General features: G+C 50.8%; 1 protein-coding gene across 5 annotated transcripts in view; it reads right to left on the reverse strand.

Moving 5' to 3' along the window:
- Positions 1-3530: 3530 nt before the first annotated feature.
- The window catches only part of DNMT1 (DNA methyltransferase 1), a 39335-nt gene continuing 21286 nt past the window's right edge, over positions 3531-21579 (reverse strand). For 3 of the 5 annotated variants that reach the window (XM_074338201.2, XM_019744900.3, XM_074338203.2), the window contains exons 17-40: positions 20092-20210; positions 19731-19823; positions 19108-19259; positions 18799-18986; positions 18530-18713; positions 17245-17342; positions 16880-17027; positions 15704-15819; positions 15341-15545; positions 15131-15264; positions 13950-14123; positions 12034-12255; positions 10834-11026; positions 10032-10116; positions 9706-9834; positions 9272-9554; positions 8813-8954; positions 7549-7715; positions 7020-7197; positions 6172-6367; positions 5654-5820; positions 5362-5478; positions 4327-4417; positions 3531-3886 (exon numbers count right to left, since the gene is read on the reverse strand). In XM_074338201.2, coding sequence (XP_074194302.1) covers positions 3852-3886; positions 4327-4417; positions 5362-5478; positions 5654-5820; positions 6172-6367; positions 7020-7197; positions 7549-7715; positions 8813-8954; positions 9272-9554; positions 9706-9834; positions 10032-10116; positions 10834-11026; positions 12034-12255; positions 13950-14123; positions 15131-15264; positions 15341-15545; positions 15704-15819; positions 16880-17027; positions 17245-17342; positions 18530-18713; positions 18799-18986; positions 19108-19259; positions 19731-19823; positions 20092-20210 — 3616 coding nt within the window. In that variant the 3' untranslated portion in view covers positions 3531-3851. The remainder of the gene's footprint in view (positions 3887-4326; positions 4418-5361; positions 5479-5653; positions 5821-6171; positions 6368-7019; positions 7198-7548; positions 7716-8812; positions 8955-9271; positions 9555-9705; positions 9835-10031; positions 10117-10833; positions 11027-12033; positions 12256-13949; positions 14124-15130; positions 15265-15340; positions 15546-15703; positions 15820-16879; positions 17028-17244; positions 17343-18529; positions 18714-18798; positions 18987-19107; positions 19260-19730; positions 19824-20091; positions 20211-21579) is intronic. The other 2 variants (XM_074338202.2, XM_074338200.2) reach the window with 1 other exon arrangement.

The following is a 21579-nucleotide window of genomic DNA, read 5'->3' on the forward strand; positions in this document are numbered from 1 at the left end:
ACCAGGAAGGAGGCTGGGAAAGTGAGTGAAAGAAAGAGGGTGGTCTGGAAATAAGGATGAAAATATAAAGTTTGTACGAAGGGCCAGTAAACATTTGTGCACTTACTCAAATTTACTCCAAGAAATGCAAAATACAAACAACGTAGAAGATGGGCAAAACTTTAAAAATGTGATGTTACCCAAAGCTAGCAAAGATGTAGAGAAACAGAGGCTTGTACGTGTTGTTGGTACATGAAATTATGCAAACTTTTTGGAGGGAAATTTGACATCTACTAAAACTTGAAAAGCACAGATGTATTTTCCTTTGAGCCACCTAGTAATTCGAACTGTGAGAAAAACTTGTAAATGTTTACAAAGATGCGAAAATAAGATACCCATGCAGGATTGTTCATGATAGCAAAAGTCAGAAACAATTATCTGTCCATTTGGTGGGGCTGGTTAAATAGATTAAAGTATGTTTTTCCATTATCTATGGAATACTATGCAGTCTTTAAAGTAGATTAATTTGTGCTCATGTTTTTAAAAATCACGATAAGAGGAGGAAGCAAGATGTAAAATGGCATATGCTAGAGGAACCAATTTGTGTAAATCTTTAATTGTACATAGATATGTAGATATATGCAAACTATTTTCAGAAAAGAAATCTCACACTGTTGCTGAGGGATGCTCTGAGAGAAAGGCATCAGGGGAGGCAATCTTGTTTTTGGACTTTTCTGCTGTATTTAAAATTTTTTACCATGTGTATGCATATATTATCTTGATTTAAATATAAATGTATAATATAAAATTTATTTTATATACTTTATGTATTAATATATAGTATGAATTTATGTAATATATGCGAGATGTAACATATAAATGTATTTTACTATGTTTTGTACATCCACTACCTTCCATACTCTCTCCTAGGACTAGCCTAGGAAGGAAATATATACATCCAAGTGCATTAAATTGTAAGGAAGTATCCAGCACAGTGTGGCTTAAAGAATTGAAAAATTGAAAACTATGCAACCATCATGAATAAAGAATTAGCTACATGTTGCCTCATCCATAGAAGCACCACCCCTGGAGAGACACTGTACTGCCCAGAGCACATTAGCCACTAAACATGGATGCTTCTGGGTGTTTCGATTTGACCTCATCTTTACTTCCATTTTGGTATTTTTCTGCATGGAATACTTTTTCTTCAACATCAAGCATGTATCATTTTTATCAAAAGTCAAGTATTTCCCAAAGAAATGTAAAAGGAGGCCGGAGGGAGCATAGAGCAGTGGGGAGAAGACTGAATCCAAGGGTGGATGGAAGCTCTACATTCGGGACCTATGCATTTCAGATTAAACCTCAATTAAAAAAAAAATCCAGGGGAACCAGTGAGACATTCTAGGTAGAACAACCTTCAAGGCACAAAGCAGTTGTTTTTTTTTCGTTTTTTTTATTCACTCCAACCAACTGAGCCATCCAGGAGCTCAGAGGCAGCTCAGCTCAAGGTGCCATGTTCAATTTTAGTTGCAGGGGGCGCTGCCTACCATCCCTTACGGGAGTTGAGGAACTGAACTGGCAACCTTGTGGTTGAGAGCCCACTGGCCCATGTGGGAATCGAACCGGCAGCCTTCAGAGTTAGGAGCATGAAGCTTTAACCACCTGAGCCACCGGGCCGGCCCACAAAGCAGTTTTAATCGATGCCACCATTTGTAGCAGCAAACAGACACATACTTGTACTCAGACAAAGAATGACTTTGGAAGGAGACAAGGATTCAAGATGCCTGGGATGCAGAAGAAAGTCTACTTTTCACTCTACTCACAATACTTTTTTAAAAAATTTTTTATTGTGGACTATTGGGGAACAGTGTGTTTCTCCAGGGCCCGTCAGCTTCAAGTCTTCCTTCAATCTGGTTGTGGAGGGCGCAGCTCAGCTCCAAGTCCAGTTGCCACTTTCAATCTTTAGTTGCAGAGGGTGTAGCCCACCATCCCATGTGGGAGTTGAACCTTGTTGGTGAGAACTCACGCTCCAACCGACTGAGCCATCCAACTGCCCTCACAATACACTTTTTAATGAGTTTTCAGTTTTAAAAAAAGCAGGTAAAGCTGAAAAATAAAATCTGATGGGGGAACTTTCCAGATACCATATCAAGCTATTTATGTTTGCTGTATGCATTTGTTACCTGTTCAAAAACTACATAAACTGAGGTGCCTGTTTTCGTCCTTCCAAAAGTGATCCACATGTTAAAATGAGATGTCATAGAAATATGGAAGAAACCATAAGCTTATGATCTGGGGGCAGGGAAGGCGTTCCTAAATAGGCTCCGAAAAACAAAAGCAGACAAATATAACCCCTAAGAATAAAATCTCAATATGGCAATGATGCGATGACTCAAGATGAAAGTAACACATCAGTGGTAGAAATCTAATGCCCAAATAGCTCCCAGTGAAGACCAAGTCGTGTGTCACCACAGAGAGAAGGAACAAACTCCAGTGGTCACCAGACACATGGAAGTGTCGAGTCATTCCTAAAAAATGTTAACAAGACTTTCACTATTGCATTAAGGACTAAAGAAGCAAAAGCCAGGGCAGGCTGCAAGAAACTTTGCACCGTGGGAGACGGCAGCGCTAAAGCCTCTCCAGAGGGGTGGGTCAGCCACAAGACCTGAAACGGGAAGTATGAAAACTTTTATGCTTGATGATCCCGGGACCTCTTGAGATTTCCCTGGAGGTGATGAAGAGAATGTACAGCATGTTCAATGCAGCACTGTTTGTCACGGCAAAAAGAGGCAAACACTAAACCACAGAGGAAGGAACTTAGTAAGTTGTGCATTTGAATTATATTTAGTCCTTGAGTCTTGTGACTAACACACCTGGGCTCACTGAGTGGAAAGAGGGTTGAAGGGCCCCCGAGTGCCCCACTCATGGACGTACGTGTGCAGGTGGCAGGGCAGGTGTTACTTAACTAACCTCTGGGTCGTGAGTGTTGGTGACTGATGCTTCTTTGTCTGCTTCTGCTTTGTTGGCATTTTATAGCAAGTCCTTTGCCAAAGATAAACACCAAAGCAAAGGTCTGTTCGTCTTAGATGTCAGCAGGATTGAATTAGGCTCAAAGCACAGAAAACCCACCTAACAGTCTTAAGCAAAGAAGGAGTTTGTCAAGGGGTGCAGGCCAGGGCTCCGACTAACTCCTCTGTCCTTGCCCCACCATCCACTGCAAGGGGCTTCTGTTCTCATGGTCACAAGAGGGCTGCTGCACGGCCAGGCATCACAGAGCACTCCAACGAGCTGCAAGGCCATGGGGAAAGCCAACTAAGAGGCTTAGTTAAAAGGCTTTCCTGGAAGCCACACTAGCAAGTTACACTTGCATCTCATTGGTCAGAACTGAGTCACATAGGTGGACTCCCACACCCAAACACACACGGGACACATGGAAAGATCTGACTTCAGACAAATGCCTCTGTAGGGTCAGCCACCTTTAGCACCGAGGAGCTCATTCTCACCCAGCCTCAGCCAGAAGCCTCTCATAAGTCACGAGTCACCACCGAGGGTGATTTATAGGAGAGATTTATTTGAAGAAATATTGCAACATATAAAAACTACATAAAGTCTTAATTTCCACTCATACAGTGGTAGATTTGATACAATGCATAATAAAAAACTTTTAAAATCCAGAATGCACAAAGTACTGCACAATTTGACCACTAAGTCATTAGTTGAGAAGCAAACCTTACAGAACAGCTTCTTGTCAGCCAAGGCCACAAACACCGTGTACAACACATTAGAACTGACAGATTTCAACGTTAAAAATACAATATCAGTGCATGTTGGGGATCCCTGGTGCCAGAAACAAGGGCGACAGGAGGGCGAAACTAGTCCTTGGTAGTTTTCTCCTCCTTGGTTTTAACTGAAGAGAAAGAGAAAGGCACGTCATTGCTGGGAGCGCCCGCGACAGTGCACCACACAGGCTCACACGCACAAGGTCGGGAACTACCTTCACGCCAGGCGTCGGTGTTAACGGCTGACCGTAAAAGAACCTGCAGCAGCTCTGAATGAACATTCAGGGAGACTGAGTGCTGCTCAAAGGTGCCCCCTAGAAATTTCCAGACTGCCTAGATTAGAGGCCAAGGCAGGCTCGCTCGGCAGGACAGGGGAAAGAGAGGGGACCCGACCGCACACCCACTGTGTGCCAGGCACCCGGCTGTTCTAAGCACTCCACACGTGTAACTCCCCCCATCTCACAGCAGCCCACAGAGAGAGGGAGGACAACAGGGAGGGTGCGTGACGTGGAGTCCCAGAGCCTACAGTTATACCCTGGCTGGCCCCGGCCCACCACCCTCGCCATACCTGAGGCACTCTCTCGAGCTTTGGCCAACATACAGCGCTTGATCTCCAAGCCAATGGCCTTGGCCAGGGGCGGCGGCACGGCGTTACCCACCTGCAAAAGTGAAGGAGGCCGATGCCTGGTTTGGCCCAGCCGGGGTCAGGGCCCTCCCCCGCCAGCACAAGGATGGGCCCCTGGGCCCCTGGCCTCATGTTCACATGGGTCCTGGAAGCCCTTGCAGCACCGTGTCCTCGGACCTGCAAATCGGGCTATCCTCCCACTCCAAACACCACGGTGTCAAGAACCACCCAGAGAGAAGGGGCCATTCAGGGCTTTAGAAAAACTCAAAGATCCCGAAGCCACCATGCTTCTCTTCCAGCTGAGAGTGGCTGCTTCCAGAGAACAGGATTAGGGGGAAAGCATGAAACAGAGGCTGCTGATACAACCCCAGGCACTGTGGGCGTTTTAAGCCATATGCGTGCATTGCTGGGATGGAAATACATTCATTTAAGAAGCCAACCCAACACCCTGAGAATCAGTGAGGAATTGTGGGTTCACCTCTACCCTTAGAAATAGTGAATTTTCACCACTATGTATTTACTGTGTTTCCCCAAAAATAACACCGGGTCTTATATTAATTTTTGCTCCAAAAGACGCTTTAGGGCTTATGATCAGATGTCATCCTGAAAAATCATGCTAGGGCTTATTTTCCGCTTAGGTCTTATTTTCGGGGAAACATGGTAGTCTGCTCCCTCTCTGAAATGCACTGCACTGGAAGCTTTATCCCTCTGAGGGATAAATCTGCCTCAGAGCTGTAACTGGCAGCCAACAGGCTGACTCATCCTGACCCATAAGCACTCTGGGCCGAGAAACAGGGACCCTCCTTCCTGGCCGCCCCTCTGGGGTAGTGCTGAGGCCAGTCAGATCCCCTCACAAGTGCCCATGTGAGCTGTGCTCCCTGCCGAACAACGCTCCCCCCAGGTCAGGGGCAGAGGGGCTCCCTCCACCAGCCCCTCCTCAAGGCCAGAGAACACCCAGGCTGGCTCCACACCACTCACCTGCCGGTGCTTGTCCAGGATGTTGCCGAACAGCCGGTAGGTGTCCGGGAAGCCCTGGGAGCGGGCACACTCCCGCACGCTCACCACACGGTGCTGCTCAGGGTGGAGCACGCGACCCTGCGGGAAAGAGGCAGGTGGGTGGGGCAGGGATGAAAACTGTGCCGTGGGCAGGTCTGGCCTTAGGCCTCAGCCGTTCTGTGGGCCTGTGCCCATCAGCACTGAGGCAGGAAGTGAGCAGGGGCAGCCGTGCCTTCGCCCCCCTCCCAGGCCTGCCCCTGGTCCTCTGACCCACCTGCTTGCCCATGGGCTCAGGGTTGGTGACAGTCGTGCTGAAGAAGCCGTCCCACTCGAGCCGTCCGTAGAGGCCAGCCCAGTGGTTGTGCCTGTTCCCGGTGTGGGGCAAGCACCAGGGGATGAGTGTGTTGAACTGTCTGGCCGTGGAGTCACAGGCTTTGCCTGCTGGGAGAGGGCTGCAGTGAGGCCGCGTCACAGAACAGGAGGGCAGCCCGGGAAGGTACCTACAGCGTGCGGAGCCCACCCAGGGACAGCAGCTGACAGTCCACAGGCACCGCTTTTACCACTCATGCTTTCACACTATTTACTGCAGTCACCCAGGCTCGGCATGTGTGCCCTGCCCAGGGCTTCTGGGTCCTGAGTGGCAGCACCCAGTATCTCCTGGTGGGAAACCCCAAGAAGCAATGCCCCGTCCCCGAGCCCCCTGGACAGCTATGAGGGGATTAGAACCTGAGGGGGCAGGCGCTTCCCAATAAACCGGAGGGAAGCCGCACTGAGGGCACAAACGGGTCCCACCTTCCACGCAGGAGCAGACCCCACGGAGGGCCCCAGTGCTACTGCAGCCGTTCTTCTTGTCGTGGTAGGTGTACCGCAGCTTCCTGGTCATGGTGCCATCGGACAGCCGCACCTCGATGTTGGGCAGGTCGCGCCAGTCTGAGCCCGGCGCCAGGGGGATGTGCCGCATGCGGGCGGCCACCAACGCACTCATGTCCTGAAAGAGGGCAGCAGGGCCCAGCTGTCACCAAACTCAGGGAGCATCTGAGCATATGCTGTGGGACCACAATGACCAAGAACCCCCAAGGGGCTGACTCCCATTGGGGCTGACAAGCACCCAAATGGACTCAGGGGTTACACAGGTGCCATGAAGACAGAGCAGGGATGAAGAATAATGTGGGGGGAACAGGCGAAGGGATGGCTTCGGGCCAGCGTGGGGAGGACATCTGAGCTGAGCCCTGCAGTGTGAGGAGTGGGGAGCTGGGGGCACAAAGGGCCAGGTTTGGCATATTTGGGACAACACGCAGAAAACAGGAGTGGCGACAGAGGTCAGGCCGAGGGGACAGTGAGCACACACACCACTCCAGGCCTATTCCAGGAAGAGCAGACACCTGATCGATGCTTTACACGACTGCAGAGCACTGTGGAGGGCATGGGTATTGGGGCAAGAAGAGAAGCAGGAGGCAGTGAGGGGGCAAGGCTGGGAGCTAGTCAAGGTGACAGTGGTTTAGGTCCGGGGCCAAGAGCAGAAGAGCTGGAGGGAGGCTGGGGTCAGATTCTGCTTCCCACCCTGAGCCCAGCTGGGCTTTCTGTAGGTCTGTGTTCCCATGAGGCAGCTGGAAGGAGGCCTCCTCTGACGGCGATGTTACCTTACAGATGTGGTCCCTGAGGATGGGCTGGTACTGCGAGCCCCGGAGCTGCCTCTGGAACCAGGACTGAGGCTCCCCGTTGTACGAGATCTCCAGCGCTGAAGCTCCATTCCGGATCTCAGGGAGGTCGGACATGGTGTCACGCACAGTGATGGTTCGGAACGGGCCTGAGCTCAGCCTGCATGGAGCATGGCACAGTCACACCTCGGGGAACGCATACCGCCACTGTTTCTTGAGTCATAGCTGCCATCTCCTGACTGCTGGTACTGTCCTCTCCAGAGAGGACCACACAACTCAGAGGTCCAAGGGCCGTCTGAGGTCACACAGGCAGCATTCTTCTGAGACTCCGTCAGGGAAGGGGATGGGCCTGTGTGGGCTTTGCTCGTGATACAGCCAAGCATCTGGCCACTGCTCTGTATGCAGTGCTTACTCGGCGGTCACAACGAGGCCGGAGGTGGCAGTGCCATCCCAAAACTCCCAGGATAACGCTCACAACCCGTGACACAGTGGGGTGAGCAGGGGATCCTACCTGGTGATGTTGCTGACAAACTTCTTGTCATCCACGACGACACTCAGCTGGCAGGCCCGGGGCGCAAACACATGCAGTGGCTCTGGGAACAGGGGCAGCTTCTCCCCAGGGGCCGCGGCCAGGATAATGGCCCGCCGCCGTGTCTGGGCCACACCATACTGACCAGCCTGTGCAAGGGAGAGTCACACACACGGGTCAATGGGCACCTCCGACTGAGGAATCAAGGCCCAGGGTAAGTGGCACCCCACTTTATGGAGAGGCTGGCTGGTGTAGAGCTCACCTGGAGAACCCCTAATTAACCCAGTAGGTTTACTCCTGACACGACCAAGTCGGACCAGATAAAAGAACAGATTTCATGTGGCAGCCAGTGGAGAAAATGGAGTGAACCCTATTGGGGATCCTGGCAGCTCTTTAGACAGCACTGCAAGGGGCCCTGTGGTCTCAGCATGCACGGGGAGGAGGCCAGAGGAGACGCCAGGGAGCCCAGCGCCGAGCTGGCAGCCCGTGTTCACAGGGACAGAGAACACAGCAGCCAAGAGGGCTTGACCAGTGAGCCTGAGATAGCAGAGGCTGAACTGGGGAGCCACGAGGCTCAGCACTCGCTCACTCACAGACGGCTTTTCAGCCAACCTCCCTTCCCATTTAATAGTTGTTTCAGTGTTAGTTATGCCAGCGATTCCTGAATGGGTACACACAGTGTGGCTGTTTACAGGTAAGGCCGACTACCCCGGGGCCACCCCAAATAGCTGTCCCTGCAGATAAAGACACTAGTAGCCACCTGCAGTGCGACCCCCCCCGCCCCCACCTTCTCCAGGTGTCTGTATGCACATACATTTGCACAGAGGATACACTTGCCTTTTACCCTGTAACAGTTTGGTCTATGTGTCGTTCTGCCAACCGCTCACCCACCCCTCCGTGGAGATCTAACCTCTGCCTAGAACATCTACTTGGCCACCACCATTCCTGTTGAGGGAAACAATGTGGCCAAGAACCCCCTTGCACTTGGCCCCTCCTCAGGCACACGAGGTACAGCTCTGGAGAAGGTGGACTTGCTGGAACACCAGCTCTGAGCTTTCAGATCTAAACGCAGAGAGCCTCACAGAGGCCGTCTCTCGGCCCTCGCCAGCACCGCAGGGTACCACCCTAAGGCCTGTCCCTTGGAGCCTGACTTTTAGCTGCGGATAGTGCTGCGGTCCAGGGGCCACTGACCCCCTCCAGTCCATGTCCATCCTCCCAGCTCTGCCCCGTTCCCAGGGAGCCCCACCTGCAACACGCCAAAGGTGCACTGATAGCCCATGCGGACCAGGCAGCGGAGCGTGAGCTTCAGGACCATGGAACGCTTGAAGGAGACAAAGTTTCTGACGTTCTCCAGGAGGAAGTACCGCGGCCGGTAGTAGTCACAGTAGCTGTGGGAGGCGGGAGAGACCATAAGAATAAGCGTGAGGTAAGAGAAGACCTACTCTACCAAAAGCCATTCCTGAATGCTCGACGTTTGGCTGTGGAGAAGTTGCACCTCCCAACTCTTGAGGTCTCTCCCCAGTGGAAAGTGAGCCGCGAACTTCCTGAAGGCGAAGGCCGGGTCTCACCTCAGCAGATGGCCTCCAGCAGCAGCGAAAGCTAAAGCACTTACTGCTCCCCAGCACAGCTAGTCAGCAGCCCCAGGGCTGGCTGTCCAGTCACCCACAGGCAGCACTGAACACAGAGGGGCCTCTGCTCCATTCACCTGAGGAAGGAGACCACCAGAGAGTTCTTGAACTTGGAGTAGGTACGAGAATTGAAGCGGTTCATGCCGCTGAAGCCTTGGCAGGGCGGCCCGCCGCACAGCATCTCCACATCGCCTTTTTGGGGCAGCTTCTGGCCCCGGGAGTTGGTCACCTCCCCGGCCATGACCAGCTTCAGCAGGACATTGCAGTCCTCCGTAAACACCGTGGACCCAGGATTGTTCAGCCGAAATGCCTGGGCTGCGGGATCCCACATCTCAATGGCCCACAGAGTTTCTGAGATGCCTGGAGGATACAGAGACAAAGACGGGCTTTGAACCTCGTGGAATGAGACTTTTGAGTCAGAAAAGTGACCAGAACCAGAAAGCTCTTCCAGACAGAACGGGCCTGGTCTGGTTTTACTAGCTGGGCAGACAGAAAACCTCCGGGCCTTTACCTGCTTGGTGGAATCCTTCCGATAACCCCCCGCAGCCAGAAAACACATCCAGGGTACGCAGTTTCGGCAGCGGAATTTCCGCCTCAGGTTCGCTTGGCTCACGTGTCTGAGACTTTGCCCTGCCTTTCCCTGGAGGAGACAGGCCACAAATCAAATCAGAGCCATGACTGGCTTTCTTCAAATACCTTACTGATTCAGAGACAGCCTCCTTTTGAGTTAACACAGAGAATGAAGTAACATTAGAGGCTGTTCTTTTATACTGATCTTAAGTATCCTGAGTTATAGAAAATGGGACTTAAAAAGAACCCCATGGAGTAATGACATACCTTTTCCCTTCCCTTTCCCTTTATTTCCAGGGCTCCGGGCATGGTTGGGAGGATCTTCAAAGCTTTTACTCTTGGCATTATAGGCCTGAGAAGGGAAGAACCACAACAGTCTGGCAGAGAAATACACTGGTCCCCTCTCTAACAATTTGATAAAGATCCACTTCATTTCTCCCTGATTATGGTCATAAGCAATTAGCCACCAATAAAAGTACTTGGATTTTACTATACTTCAAACGAAAAATAAAAAACAAAAAGCATTCTATTAATACAAATATTTTATGTGACTGACATTGAGATTCCTATTATAAGTGCCTGAACTACTCCTTCTAAAACTAGGCAAGTGTTACACCGACCGACCGCACTGTCTGATGAGGCTCTCCACACTAGAACCAGGGGAAACAGGCACGTGTCATTCTAAGACAAACCAACACAGAAAGGCCACAATCAGACAATGTAAAAGCAATTATTAGCTTAGTCAACAGAGTCTTAGATCTTCTCTTGATAACCAGGGCCCCCTGCATGGTGTGTGGCCCCGGCCTGGATGCAGACACCTGCCTGGCGGGACCGAGAGGCAGGGCTGTTTCCCTGGGGAAGGAGCCCCTCTCCCTAACTCACTCTAAGGCACCGGTCGGTCTAGTCTTTAAGTAAATTTTAGTTACCCCAGGACACTCAACTATTACACTTCTTAATCTGTGCTTTTTAAAAAGCTAAAGGATTAAGTTCCAGACGTGCATGTCATAGATTTGTACTCTGGATAATGACACTGCTTTCTCAGGGGCTGCGCGTTGGCCCCGAGCCCCACCTCGAGGAAGTAGAAGCGGTCCGGGCCCCCGGCGGAGAAGTCCTGTAGGCACCCGGGCAGGTCCTCCCCGTACTCCACGGTACAGCGGCCCTGCACAGCCTTGAAGTCCACCACGGCCTCCTCGTCGCTCCAGTACAGCAGGTTGATGTCTGCGTGGTAGCTGGCCGGCGTGGACTTGTGCGTGTTCTCTGGCCTGTGCACAGAGGGGTCTGTGTTAGCATTTCTCTCTTGCCATGAGCAGGCAAGGATTCAAGGGCACCGCATTCCTGGAGGTGCTCAGAGAATCTGTGGGTAAAGACCTTGACCCCCCCCAATTAGCTCAGCTTGATGACTGTCCCCTTTAGCTGGCACTAAACACTACAAACTGAGTAGGATTCTTTGCAACAAATGCTCCTTCTATGGGCGTCTCACAGGACTAGACAGCTTGATGCCGCAGAGAAGCAAACGTGACACATAACTGAACATCAGACCTTATAGTTAGCTTGTTAAATGGTTTGCTTGCTCTTCATGCCCCCACCGCAGCCCAAACAGACCGGCCCTGTGCCAAGACAACAGCTGCCTACCTCCTGTGAGGGAGCATGTCTAAAGCTTCCTTCTCTCGCCTATGCCAGACAGACTTCTCCTTTCTTTCTCATTGTTACAACTGATTATTACGAAACTTCAAGAAAGTCTCTGATACATGTTGGCCAAGAAGTGAAGCAATGTCATAACTATCTGTATGGCTTAGTTTCAGGTTAGCTCCTAACCCCTACCAGTGACTAGGGTCCCAAAAAAAGACTAGGTACAGCCAAGACCTTGGGAGAAGTGTAGACAGAGAGAAATCCCAAGACACAAAGGCAGGGCTGGGAGAAACAGGAAGATGAAAGCAGGGAGGGCTGAGGGGGAGGGGCGAATGCAGACAGTCATAAATAGAACTCGAGGTTCTCTGTGGGTGCCTCAGGAAGAGGCCAGGACACTCCCCCTCTGCCTTTGTCACAGCTTAAAGATTTCTATGCGAGAGAGAACTCAGTCTCTTTAAAAGCAAGGCTATGAAATATTCGAGTCGCATACAGCACTCACCAGGTAATCAGAAACTTCGAAAAACAGCTACCTCTACCTAACTCTTAAAACATCACTGGGTGTGCTACGTTACAGCCCCCTTTCAGGCAGAGCCTTCAGGAAGAGTCTGCAGTCTCCTGGAAGAGCAGAGCCCTCACTGACCTGTAGAACTTGTTCACTCTGATCTTGATGTCCGTCTCATTGGGCCTGCCGTTGCACTTCTTGACACAGAAAATCTCTTTGATGCGGCCAATGCGGTATGGCTCAGGGGCGTCCAGGTTGCTGCCTTTGATGTAGTCAGAGTATTTCCGGTAGTGTTCTGGGTACAGATCTTCATCCACAGGCTCCTTCCGTGGGCGTTTCACAGGACTAGACAGCTTGATGCTGCACAGAAGCATACGTTACATGTAACCCAACATTAAACCTTAAAATAGGTAGGTAGTTCAGCACGACCGACCAGTGACAATGCCATTTAAATTCAAACACCTCACAAATTAGTGCAGCTAAGTATCCTTAGAAAAGATTTAGAGAAAGATTAAATCTTGCCCACTGTTTAAAACGAGCATTGTCCCATCTGTGCTCTGCTGGCCATGGTAGGTGCTGGGTTGTTCGAATATTCCCAGCTCCCTGCTCCATGGCAGGAGTGAGCTTCCTAGGATATGACTCATTCTGCTCATTGAGTGTGAGCAGAAGTGATGCACAAGCACTTCTGAGGGTGGGGGGAGCGTGTAACTGCCAGGAGAGCCTCCAGCGTGCTTTCCCTTGCCTCCGAGACTGGCAGCTTTTGAGAAGGTGGCAACTCTGTCAGCCCAGGTCCCTGAGTGACATAACAGGCCAAGTTCCCTACTGAACTGTGACAGACACAGTACAGGGAAGAAGCGAACTTCTGTGGTTGGGGTTATTACCATGGTATAACCCACAGTCTCCTGACCTAGAGGTGATACTGGAGAAGGCAAGGACAAGAGACAGGCAGTCTGGGCAAGCCGAATTTGGCCCCACTGTGATGAAGTCAGTCATCTGACTGGCTGCCAAGGTGGCTGGGCTGCATTCTCTGACGAGTGCCATTAGGAAGGCGGCAGCCGCCCTTCCTACCCACCAGGCCCCCTTCAGGGTCTGATGGGCTCATAAGGCGACTGAGCACCTGTGCTGATGCTCCTGCTACACTGGGAGCACCTTAGAAGCAGCACTCCAGGCAGCCCCCACTTCATGCCAAGGACAATCAGTACTAGAGGGGGTGACGTACAGACCGCCAGGCTGAAAGGACCCTGCTCTCCATGTTTGTAATTCATCATAAGTTAACTGCGGTTGAGGGCTGGGTTCCAACTGGGACTCCAGGAAAACAGAATTGCAAACCGAGAAACCAAACTAAATTGGGAAAATGTTGGTTGTTACGCCAACCATGTACCACTTCTTAGAATGGAAAAAGAATGGATAAAGTGTGGAAAATATCTGTGGCTTTGATTTTTCTCTGAAGAGCCTCAGCCCTCTGATACGCAAAGAAGTCTTTTGATGCATTTCCCGTTATCAGGAATTAGGTCACATTCATTCAGTCTTTACTCTAAGCCAGGCACTGTGCTACTGTGTTTCCCCGAAAACAAGACCTAACTGGAAAACAAGCCCTAGTGTGATTTTTCAGGATGACATCCCCTGAACATAAGCCCGAATGCATCTTTTGGAGCAAAAATTAATATAAGACCCGGTCTTCTTTTCAGGGAAACACGCTAAGCACCTCTTTTAACTCACTCAATCCTATGGGCCTGGCAGGCGAGATCCTCCTCTCAGTCCCCATCAGACCAGTGGGGACCGAGAGGAGGGGTTCTCCGGCCCAAGCCTCACAAGCTGGTCAGAGGCAGAGCTGGGTGGGCTTACCACTGACTCTGGTGCTCTCTCTGACTTCTTTCACAGACTCACAGCTTCACTCTGCAACGGAACTGCAGTCGCTCTGCACTGGACAGCTGGATACTGTCTGATCACCACAGAGGCCAGCCAGTGTGCTGGCTCAGGCAGCAGCTGGTACTGGAGTGCAGGGTCGGGGACATTCCAAAGCCAACCCTGTACTGAGCCACGGGGGCACTCACTTGAATGTGAAGGCCTCGGGAAGGAGGTACACGCCGTCACCCACTCGATACTGGCTGCCATCCTTGGTGGCTGAGCTGTACAGAACCCGGCCGTCCAGGTCCTCGAGCTGCTCCATGACCCTGGGAAATTCCTTTTGCCTTATTTCAGCCAGACGGGCACAGCATGCGCAGAACCTGAAGGAGAGAAGGACAAACAACCAAAGGCCCTGAGGTGGCAGGTGGTGACTGCAGCAGCAGTTGCTGGCTTAACCCAGAGACTCTGATGACCAAGAAAAAAACATCTGCAGATGTTTAAAGGAACTAACTGGCTTTCCTGTACTTTATGTTCACACTTTGAAACCTCTTATTTGGGACCAAAGCCCAGAGATATATACAACACAAGAAAATGCCAAGCCAATCCCACTTTTGAGTATTCGCCGTAAAAACCTAAGACATCAAGAAACAGAATCTAGAGTATGGTGAGGAATATGCCAGGAGCAAGAATACAGTGGTTCAGGTAGGAACTCAAAATATCAGAGGAGGCTCATACTATTATCTCTATAAAGGCTAAAGAGATATTTGGTAAAGTTCAGTATTATTCCTTAAAGGAGGATTGGAGACCGCTTTCAACATGGAGATCAAGTCAAAAGGCAGAGCAGGCCGACTGGAAAACACCAGAAGCATCTAGAGAGCCCTCCCAGACTTTATCCCACCGCTGCTATGAGGCACCAGCGCCACTTTCAGTCAAAACAAGTGAGGCACAGAGGTTAGAAAGGAAGGTGTAGGAACTTAACATTTTAAAAAAAAAAGCCAAGACTCCCTAAGGGTAGTCACCTACCAGTTAGAATAAAATGGAACCAAAGATCTCACTTATGAGAGAAGATACCTAAGAAATGAAAGAAAACATGTGAAATCTATGGTCCAGACGCTGAGGAACATTAAAAAAGACTGGAAACGGAATCATAAACCCTGCTCCTGGACACGAGAGCTTCTCGTCAAGGTAGCTCAGCACCAGGCTGTCAATACACCTAAAACTATCGCCACACAGCCAGACTGGTCTGCAGTTGGCAAAGAAACAACCAGACGGTGCCAGGGAAACAAACCCAGCAGACAGAAGTTTGTAAAAAGCTAGAGGGACTCACACAAAAGCACGTTGTCCTCCCCAAGAAGGGACAGCACCAGGGCCTAGCCCCTACACTCACTTGTACTTGTTGTCCTCTGTCGGCTGGGTGTTTGGAGGGGACTCAAATCTTGCGTAGTCTTGGTCGTACCACAGCTGGTAGAAATAGGTCTTCCCATCGTCCTCCGCCATCAGGGCCTCGGGGTCCATGCCTCCCTTTGGGGACAGGGACGCTGTCAGGCATGAGCCCACCCAGTGAGAGAGCGGCACGCAACAGGCGCCGGGCACTCACCTCCAAGGCCCAGTTTTCCGATGGAGCTTTATAGACGACCGTCACCTTGCTATGAATGTATGACAGCTGCATGTCCTCACACTCGTCTACCAGGAACAGCTCCAGGGGGTCCGATGTGGCCCCAAGGACCGTGTCTGTGCCGGCGCAGAACCAATGGGCATGAAACATTTGCCCTTGGCTGCTGTCTTCCCACAACGCCGTGACCCTGGAGTCAGAAGAGGAGGAAGAAGAAAGTTCCAACTTGATCTGCTCCACGTCTACTTAGGGAATTTTTTTTTTTTTTCATTTCCGTCTAGGACAGAGTTGCTGCTGCTGTTCAAGAGGAAGTGTGTGCTGAAGTCCAGCAAAGGGAAAGATACAAACCTTGCCAAGTACAGTGGTTTTGAGGAGTCATCTGGAATAACAGAGACACAGTCCCCCACTTCCAGGGTTTCCGAGTCAATGCATACCTTCTTATAGAAAGTCTTCTTGCCATCAGTCTGAAAACAAAGACAGTGGATTTCAGGTGGGAATGGGTCTGAGGGTGCACACTAGGCTTGACCTGCATGGTGTCCTTGTTACTTTATACAAAGGTATAAGCCATAACGATTTCGTGAAGAAGTCACGAGCCATTCCAGCCTGGCTCCTACAGAGAACATCCACCGCCCCAGGCTGGAAGCCTGCAGCAAAGGACACTCATGTTCCTCTCCTGTCAGCTGCGCCCTTACGTGTCCGCAGCGAATCCGCTTCCAGCATTCGAGGTTACAGCACCGCTGCTAGCTCTTCACCATGGTCCTAAAGCGCATCCCACCCCCAGCTCCTCCCGCAGCCACAGGCCCCTCTTCTCCCACCCCAGGCCTTCTGCCCTGCTTCTGCTCCAGATCTTCGTGGGGCAGCTCCTCTCCCGCCTTCTGGCCCTCAGCTCAGACGTTGCCTCCTCAGGAAAGCCTCCGCAGCCCCAGCGCCCCTGCAGCTCTCCCCCGGCCTGCTCAGAAGTGGGAGGCCTGCCCTCCTGCTCCCACCATCAGCACCAGAGGGCAGGGGCTGAGTCATGCCCAGGCCTGGAGCAGCAAACGGCAGGGGAGGGAGGCCTCACACTTGCTCAATGAACCGACCATGCCCTTGGCTCTGGACATCAAGGAAGCAGCGCTGAGGACATTTACTCTCCAGCTTTAGGAAAGGAACTGAGCCTTAGGCGGGGAGGTCATTCTTAAACAGAATGAACAGGAGGCAATCTGCTAGTGCCTCAAAGACACCCACTCCCAGGCCAGAAGGGGTGTCGACAACTCTCTTCAAACATGCTTGGAGAGGAAGCAGCCTGACACCCTTAGAACTGTGTCAAATACCCATCTTGGAACCTTAGAGAAACCGAGTCTTCCGGCACACAAGCAAAAACACATTTCTGGTGCGTGGTCATGAGCCTCGGCCTCGCAGCGAACGCTGCTCCTCTCAAGAGACAAGCGAGTGGGATTCAGGCTGCTGAAGAGGCTGGGTGGCGAGAGCAGGAGACAACTCGCTTCTCGGAGGGCAGCAGAAGCAACGGAGCCCGCTCCAGATTACCTTAACGGCTTCTCCAATCCAAGAGATCCGGTTCTTGTTCTGTTTCTTTTTCTTCCCCTGATGCATTTTTTTGGGCGACGGCACCTCTGGGATATTGTCATCCACTTCTTCGTCGTCATCTGCCTCCTTCATGGCCATATTGGGACACCTACAAAGTCACTTGCATAAGCGAGGCCCCTTTTGTAAGTAAAACTGAATGGGGTTGTTGGAGTAAGATAACAGGGACAGGCCTGGTGACGATGCTAGGCAAAGACAAAGCACTCCTGCCTGCTCTGCACATTTCAAACCAGCCGTCCCACACAGAGCGCACCAGCCATCGGCTGGCATTGTCCCCTGCTACCAGAAGAAGTGTCAGCCAAGCCTACCTCCTCTCTTGGCAAGCCTGTTTGCTCCGTCCGCTACCACCAAATTTAACCATATCCTTACAGGCTTTACACTTTCCACACTCGGGCTGCTGGCAAACCTGAAAGACATTAAAAAAGGAAAATCAAACGGCCATTAGTAACAGTCGGTAACCAGTTTTTTGGCAAATTACAATTTTTAGAAATTGTATAAAGCCTCATTAGAAGTATAGGAAATGAGAGTCAGGAACATATAGATACCACTCATACCCTCCTGATTGGCAAAGGTTAAAAAGTTGGACATGTGGTGTGGGAAACTCGCACTGCCCAAAGGGTTTCGGTTGGTGAACCACTTTGGAGAGCAGTGTTCTAAATTAAAGTTAAGTATATAACCCACACCCCGGCAACTGCGCTTCTAAGTAGAGGCAGTCCCAGAAGCCTCATTGAAGGATTCTGCCGCAGCATGCCTTATAAGGTCGGAAGTCGCCCATCACCGAGAGTTAAGTTGGGACTGTCGTATAACCAAGTACTATGGAACAGTCAGTGAATGAACTAGATCTACCTATGTCAACACATAACCCGATTATGAAAGATATCAGTTATGTATGTTTACAAACATTGTTTTTCCAGCTTGGATACACATGTGCTAGGTTAAAAAAAAAAAAGTAAAACCAAAACAAGAATGGTGAGGACATACAAATCCCTGTTAAGGGTTACCACTGAGGACAAAAGGAAAAGCTCTGAATCCAGTGGACAGCGGACAGGGCGGTTCTGAAAGCAGCTGCGGTATTTTTGCATTTAAGTTCTCATTCAAAATAAGCCAAATAGACACCAAAATACATCCGCTCTCTGGGTCATAGGATTAGGGAGATTAAGTCCTCCAGAGTGAAGTTAAAAACGTATTAAAAATCCACAGAAAGACCTCAAATCTAAGTTGGACAGAGTCCCCGCTTTCCCAGGAAAGAGCCTAAGACAGGTGGGCTCCTGGGAGGGTGTCCTCCCCTTGGAGGACACAGTGTCTCTGGGGGGTAGTCACTCCCTCGGCCTTTATACAATGAGATGCAGGCAGAGCAAATGCCACCCAGGAGGCCAGGCTCCTTTGTGACAGTGGCATTCACAGCAAAGTGCCCAAGGACGCCTTTTTCAACAGCTGTCCTACCAATCTGTCCCATGGGGTATGCCCTTCCCCCCACATCACCAACTTTCTCCCAGATCTTGTTTTACGGGTCACATCTGAACAGTGAGTCTCTCAAGCCAGAAAGGGAAAGAAGTTGCTCAGATGACGTGGGCGCCGGGCCGGGGAGGTCACCTCGCAGACGCCGCAGCGCCGGCGTTTGAAGGCATTCTCCTTGTCTTCTCGGTCATCCTTTTCGATTTGCTCTGCGAAGAACGTGTCGAAGATCTGGTAGACCAGCTTGGTGGTGGTGGCTTTCGTGGGGCCTCGGTCCTTCTCCTTGGCGGAATGACTGATGGTCTGACGCCTCTCAGCGCGCCTGGGAGAGAGGTCCCCACGCTGTGAGCGGCCTGGAAGAGCGCTCGGCTCTCAGGTCTTCAGCTTGCCTCCCGCTGCGGCCTCACCTTTTTCCCAGCGTGACCCCCGCCAACTTGATCAGGTCCCTCATGCAGGGCGTCAGGAAGATGGGCTGCTCGTCGCTGTCCCCAGCCTCGTCGTAACTCTCGACTTGTTCCACCACGAACTGGGCGTGACGCAGGAGAGAATCCTCGGTGAATCGGTTCAGGTTGAGCACCGAAGGAGGAACCGTGGTCTTTAAGAAAAAAGATCAGAAGTTTCTTAGGCCGAACTGAAGAACGTGAGTTTTCCAGCAATAACTCTATCGCATGTAAACATGTGTGGATCCCAGATTACAAAGACTTCCACCCCTGTACCTCGATCTTATTGATCAGGTCTTCATAGGTCGAGTCGGGGTTGTTCTGCAGGAACTCGACGACGATCTTACTTATGTAGATCTTCTCCTGCATCACGCTGAACATTGGCGCGTACTCTGGGTTGGGATCCATCAGGATGTATTCGGCAAAGGCTGGAGTGAACAGAAGGTTTTTAAAAAGCAGTTGGAACCTGAAGGCAGCTATGGTGGCCAAAGGGCAGAGATGAGTCTGTGAAGCTTACGGAGAGTCTAAACGTCATCCCATACCCAAATGTCAAAAACGTAAATAAAGTACGATCAGTTACCAAATGCAGAAGTGGCCTGTCTGAGCCGACTAGAGAATGGAAACCGGCTGAGGGACTTTCATATGGTTCATCCTGGTTTTTAGAATGTGGTCTGGGTTTGAGTTGCAAGAATATGAGCTACTTGTATAACTGGAGGGTCAGTTCCAGGGCCACTTGTAACCAATAGGAGGCCATCCCAATCGAACCTCCCATGGTTCCCACAGTCAGTGGTGTTCACGTGAGCCTGCTGAGACTTCCCAGAGCCCAAGCAAGCCCCAGAAAGGACAGGAGCAAAGGCTCCTTTCAGATCCCAGGACAGTCCAGTTGGCCACATACTTACAGGTGCTGAAGCCAATGAGAGCCTTTTCTCCTCCGTCAAAGCCGGTGATCCACCATTCATTTATGGGGCCAAGATTTTTGCCATTAACACCACCTAAGAGAGGAAAAAGAAGAAAAACATTTTCTTGAAACGAAATGGACTCAGAGCTATGAGGCACATCAAAAACGAAGCGTCCACCTGGGCTGACATGTCTTATCAGCCGCGCCAGGCTCTCCTTATCAGAGCGCAGACTGTGCTTGCTCAGAGCTGTTCGCAGCACAAGTCTCACGACCTCACTTGAAGAGGCTGAATATTGCTTTGCAGGCAAGTTGTTGGTTTTTGAAATATCTGTCCCAAATATAACCTGGAACATTCCGCTTACCTTCAAGAGATGGGTCATCATCATATATTGGTTTTGCCGAACCAGAAAAGAAGAGTTCAACATTCTTCTCAATGAGGCCGGTGTCGATTGGGCACAGGTGACCACGTTTACAGTACACGCTGGACAGGCAACAAAGAGTGTGGTCACCAGCTGGTCAGTAAAGGCAAGTTGCAGCACAGAGTCAAGTCCAGACACGAGGTGACAGGACTACGTGCCGTTCCTAGACTCTGTCACCTCTCTGGCTGCCAGAACACTAGATCATACAGTGTTTTCTCACTCTAACAGCTTCTACCTGATCCTCCCACCTGCACATCAAGCGTACAAGTGTCTGCAAAGGCAACACCAAGAGATCAGTGAGACTTACAGTGGGAAGAGGGGAAATCTCACAAGAGACTAACTCGCTACTACATCCTCCCTCGGCATGTTGCTAATGGAGAAATGCCGGCTCTTAAACACATTCTACTCACAGTTGCGCAATCTCATCTCTGTCTAGCTCCCAAACATTTCCATTGCCCAAAATAAAAACTCGTACCCATTAAGCAGTCTCTCCTTATTCCCTCCCCATCCCCAGCAACCACTTATCTGCTCTGTTTCTATGGATTTACCTCTTCATGATATTTCTCATATGGTTAAGTTTTGTTATGTGAGTTTCACCTCAATTAAAAACTTAATAAAATAAAGCATATTGTAGAACAGCATAAAATGTGAGGTATATCGGGCATATGGGAAGGAACGACTTCGGTCTCCCTCTAGGGGAACAACTCAGGTTTGAGAACGTCCTCGGTCCCACGGCCTCGACACGGACACTGGGAGGTTGTTCCTCGTTAAGCAGGATGCCAAACTTAAGAACAACGTGAATCGGGGGTTCTGCTTACAGACCTGCTTGTGCTGGCCTCCAGGACCACCCTCCTGCACTGGAGACCCCGTGCCATGCCTCAGAGACCCCCCGTGGGCCACATGGGGTCTGGGCAGGTCTCCTGAGCGCCTCTCCCGCCACTCACTTGGCCGAGGGCCCTGGAAGCCAGCAATCCTCACCTTATCTTACAAAGCTTTTTAAAAAATGAAAATGAACACCTTGAGTTGAGCTGCCCTACTATGTGCCAGGCATGGTAAACAGGACACAGGTCACAGCCCTGCCCTCGGGACTTGAAGTCCGGGAGGGAAGATGGACACATGTCACAGGAGAGTAGGACACCGCAAACCCGCAGCAGATGGGGATCCAGGGCCAAGCTGTTAGGCTGTCCCTGCGCTCTCTCAGTGGAGGTGACATCAAGGAGAAGTTCTAAGTCCCAGGCAGGGACAGGACCCACTCATTCACAGGACGGACCGCACCTGAGACTTGTTTCCACCGGCCACATTCAGCCCAAGAATTAGAGGGTAATGGAGTCCCTAAATAACTCAGGCAGTCTGCTCCCATGGCCTGATGCTAAAAGGCACATTATTACTGTAGTGTGTCCTTACTACAACCTTCCCAGCCTACAGGAATGA

The sequence above is a fragment of the Rhinolophus sinicus genome, chromosome 15, assembly GCF_057876585.1.
Source record: "Rhinolophus sinicus isolate RSI-liver-muscle chromosome 15, RSI-T2T, whole genome shotgun sequence".
In the NCBI taxonomy this organism is placed as follows: Eukaryota; Metazoa; Chordata; class Mammalia; order Chiroptera; family Rhinolophidae; genus Rhinolophus; species Rhinolophus sinicus.